At 37.2% G+C, this 3,654-nt stretch overlaps 1 protein-coding gene across 2 annotated transcripts in view; it reads right to left on the reverse strand.

Moving 5' to 3' along the window:
- The window catches only part of prkcba (protein kinase C, beta a), a 30,420-nt gene that overhangs the window by 3,673 nt on the left and 23,093 nt on the right, over window positions 1-3,654 (reverse strand). The window contains exons 13-17 of one of the 2 annotated variants that reach the window (XM_016491826.1): window positions 3,112-3,250; window positions 2,937-3,017; window positions 2,733-2,840; window positions 2,510-2,650; window positions 7-399 (exon numbers count right to left, since the gene is read on the reverse strand). In XM_016491826.1, coding sequence (XP_016347312.1) covers window positions 244-399; window positions 2,510-2,650; window positions 2,733-2,840; window positions 2,937-3,017; window positions 3,112-3,250 — 625 coding nt within the window. In that variant the 3' untranslated portion in view covers window positions 7-243. Of the gene's footprint in view, window positions 1-6; window positions 400-2,509; window positions 2,651-2,732; window positions 2,841-2,936; window positions 3,018-3,111; window positions 3,251-3,654 lie in introns of those variants that run through there. The other variant, XM_016491827.1, reaches the window with a different exon arrangement.

A 3,654-nucleotide genomic window follows, 5' to 3' on the forward strand; every position in this document is an offset into this window, starting at 1 on the left:
GGTCAAAATCTCGCAAGGCTGCCACACATTCACTCTTTATAGGTTCATTTACAAAGTTAGTCAATCTCTTTCCTTGATCCTTTTAATCAAACAAAAAATAGTAAGCAGGAAGGAACAATATGAATAGAAATTACCTCCATTCCTCCATCAATCTGGTTGAACTCTCTCATTGGCTCATTCAGACTATGTAATTTCAAGATCTGTAATCTCATTGGTCCCTATTTTGAGCTTGGCTAAAACTGGCTACTTGGATTTCACAGATGCAAAATTTGGATTAATGTACGAGAAGCCCTGAAATTCTTCTTGGTCCAAGTTTTGAATCACTTCCTGGTCAGGAGGGGTCAGGACGGGAGGATGACGGGTGAAAAAACGATCAAAGTTCTCTGCGTCTCGACCGCACTGTGGAGAAGACGAGAGAAGAGAGATGTGGGATGGGAAAATAATGGTACGGCGTGAGCAAACAAATGAGGAATTAATGACAAATGGAAGCTTCAAATGTGGCAAAATAACTGAAAAAAAATATTCAGACGTGTGATAATAGTAACAGTCTTAATTGAGTGAATGTGTAATGATAGAAAATGATGAGCACATACCTACATTGCATAACTAAATTATATGCACATACTGTCAGTAAAACACCTTCCTGTTCTCGTTTGAGCAAAACATTTCATGCACATCATTTTCTGTGTTAGAAACATATTTCTGATGCTGCTAATTGTTGTGCTGCTAGAAGTCAACACATAAAAAAAACCATTTAGTTTTCAGGTGATGAATGTGCAGCATTCAGAAAAATGTGATCTGTGGAATTGGACAATTCCAAGTGTTCAAAAAGAAGTGAGAGGGTGAAGAGCAGGGATTGTGGGAAAATAATAAGGGTTCTGTATCCAAATCACTTACCTGTGAATGGGTAAATGGGTTTTGAATTCAATATTTAAATGTTTATTCTTTGAACTCACCGCACACATCCTTAATGCAGAATTATGTGGGGCGGGGCTTGCTATAACTGGCCAATCAGCCCACAGTCAAATGCATTATCAGAAATATATGCTTAGACTTTAGAGCAAAGAACAAAATGACGACCTAACCTTAACCTGAATCAGGCAGCACCGTTACATGGAGATCTATGCACATATAGACTTATCATGAAGAATTCAAAATAAATCAAACCTGTTAGAATACTCATATGCAATCTGTTAACTGCAGGGGCTTAGGAATGATCAGAAAAGTGGGAGACACATTCAAAATCTCATCAGCCTCTATTCACATATACAACATGATTTCAAATGCCTAGTTGCCATGGATACACTCATTCCAGATACCATTTGAAAGCTTAAAAACAAATAACTAGCATTATTGTCAGTTTAATAATTAGACCTAAACTTTGTTGCAAATCATGTGACACTGAAGACTGGAGTAATGATGCTGAAAATTCAGTTTTGCCATCACAGGAATAAAACATGACAACAAAATAAAATAGAAAACAGTATACATATTTACTATACTATACTAAATATTTACTTTACTATACTAAACTAAACTTATTATATATTTTTTAAATTAAAGATTACTTTTCGTCTGTTGTTCAGCAGTATAGTGCACATGCTGTGCCAGGCGCAGCTTGGTTCATGAATATGAATTAATTTAAGTGATGCAGATGTTGGCAGATAAGCAGTGCATTACCATTAATCACTTGCACATTGTTCAGCCAAAGCAGCTGGTTGGCTTTGAAACAGCATATGTATCATTTTATCATTGAAAATTGTGCTACATGTCTTTAAAATGAATACAATGATATATTTTAGTGTGGTTTAAGTGTCTGAATACGTTTTTGGGTCACTGTATATCCACATCCTGAGTCAACACGCAAAATTCTTAAAATGCTCCATTATAGTTTTCTGCAGAATTTCAGTCTAAATATTAAAGCAAACCTTCACTGCCTCACATATTTGTGTTTTCATAATCTTTGTGGTTTAACAGCAGAGAATGAAGTGACGCTTTACTTCCTGCACTGAGCATTTTGGAACCACAGTGTCTTGACATGACAACAAAATAAAATAGAAAACAGTTATTTTAAATTGTAATAATTTTTTACTGTTTTTGCTATATTTTGATCAAATAAGTATAGTCCTGGTAATCATAAAAGACTACTTCTTTAAAAAACATTTTAAAAACATAATGAACGATACTGTGATATGTCTGTAATTTCATAATCTTTGTGGTTTAACAGCAGAGCATGAAGTGACGCTTTACTTCCTGCACTGAGCATTTTGGAACCACAGTGTCTTGGCCACATACACCAAATCTTCTCTAAAAAATGAGACACATAAATAATGAAGATATTCTCCATCACATGTACTAAGAACAAGAATAGTGTAAAAAGGATGCCATATTATTGCCACATGCAGCTATGCACCCACCTGATAAAACACACACACACAAACACACACACACACACACACACACACACAAACAAACAAACAAACAAACAAACCGCTTCATTATTACTTACTGCCTTGGGCTTGAAGGGAGGTTGAACTTCCATATTTTGCAGTTTTTCCCAGTCCATGTAGCGGAAGAAAGCGTGTTCCTTAATGTCTCGCTCTCCCTCCGGTCCACAGCCCAGACGCTTCCCTGGATGCTTGGTCATCAGCTGCCAACACGTAACAGTGTCTGTTAGTGTATGCAAGCATAGACAAGAATGTATAAAGTGTGTGTTTGTGTGTGTCGCCTACCCCTTTGCATATGGCCACTGCTTCTTTGGACATGGATTTGGGGTAAGACACATGATGCTCCATGATTGACTGGAAAAGCTCATCTTCATCCTCACCATCAAAAGGGGGCTAAAGAAGAGGAAGCACACAGGCATCACTGCATCTATCACAATCACATAATGCTCTGGAATTTAGACTCAGAATGATAAGGTGGCATTAGTTTACCTGTCCTGCCAGCATTTCATAGAGGAGAACTCCATAAGCCCACCAGTCAACAGACTTGCCATACGGCTGATATGCAATGATCTGTAACACAGGAGAGCATATATATGCCTCGTGCGCACTAACATAAGTGTAATAACATAAGACTCACATAACACACTCATATATCCACACACACCTCTGGGGCAATGTAGTCTGGAGTGCCACAGAAGGTTTTGGTTGTGGCCCCATCAAACATGTTCTCTTTGCACATGCCAAAATCTGCAATTTTAATGTGGCCTTCAGCATCCAACATCACATTATCCAGCTTCAGATCTCTATACAAACCCAGAAAACAAAGAGCAACAGTGTGTGTGAGCAACACACACACACACACACGCATTAGTAAATATTTGCTCTGACAACAATATGATTCTTTACTAAATAATGCAACGCATCACGAAATATGAGATTAAATTTCATTATTTTGGTATTTTAAAAATATGACTAACTCATATGATGTTGCTAAAAAGAACATTATTTTGTGTATTTGGTGTAATGAAATGTGTTTATGTGGTTTAAGGTTCAAAAAACACATTATTTTCCACATACTGTAGCTGTTCTGGAATGGTGTTGTAACTTAACTTAACCACTGATTTCTAGTCGTGCCCTCTTTTGGAAGGCCAAACAAAGTAGTTTCGCTTTCACAACTAAACACACAGCATCTCCACGACATGGCAGC

Source organism: Sinocyclocheilus anshuiensis, unplaced genomic scaffold (genome assembly GCF_001515605.1).
Source record: "Sinocyclocheilus anshuiensis isolate Anshui unplaced genomic scaffold, SAMN03320099.WGS_v1.1 scaffold50, whole genome shotgun sequence".
Taxonomy (NCBI): Eukaryota; Metazoa; Chordata; class Actinopteri; order Cypriniformes; family Cyprinidae; genus Sinocyclocheilus; species Sinocyclocheilus anshuiensis.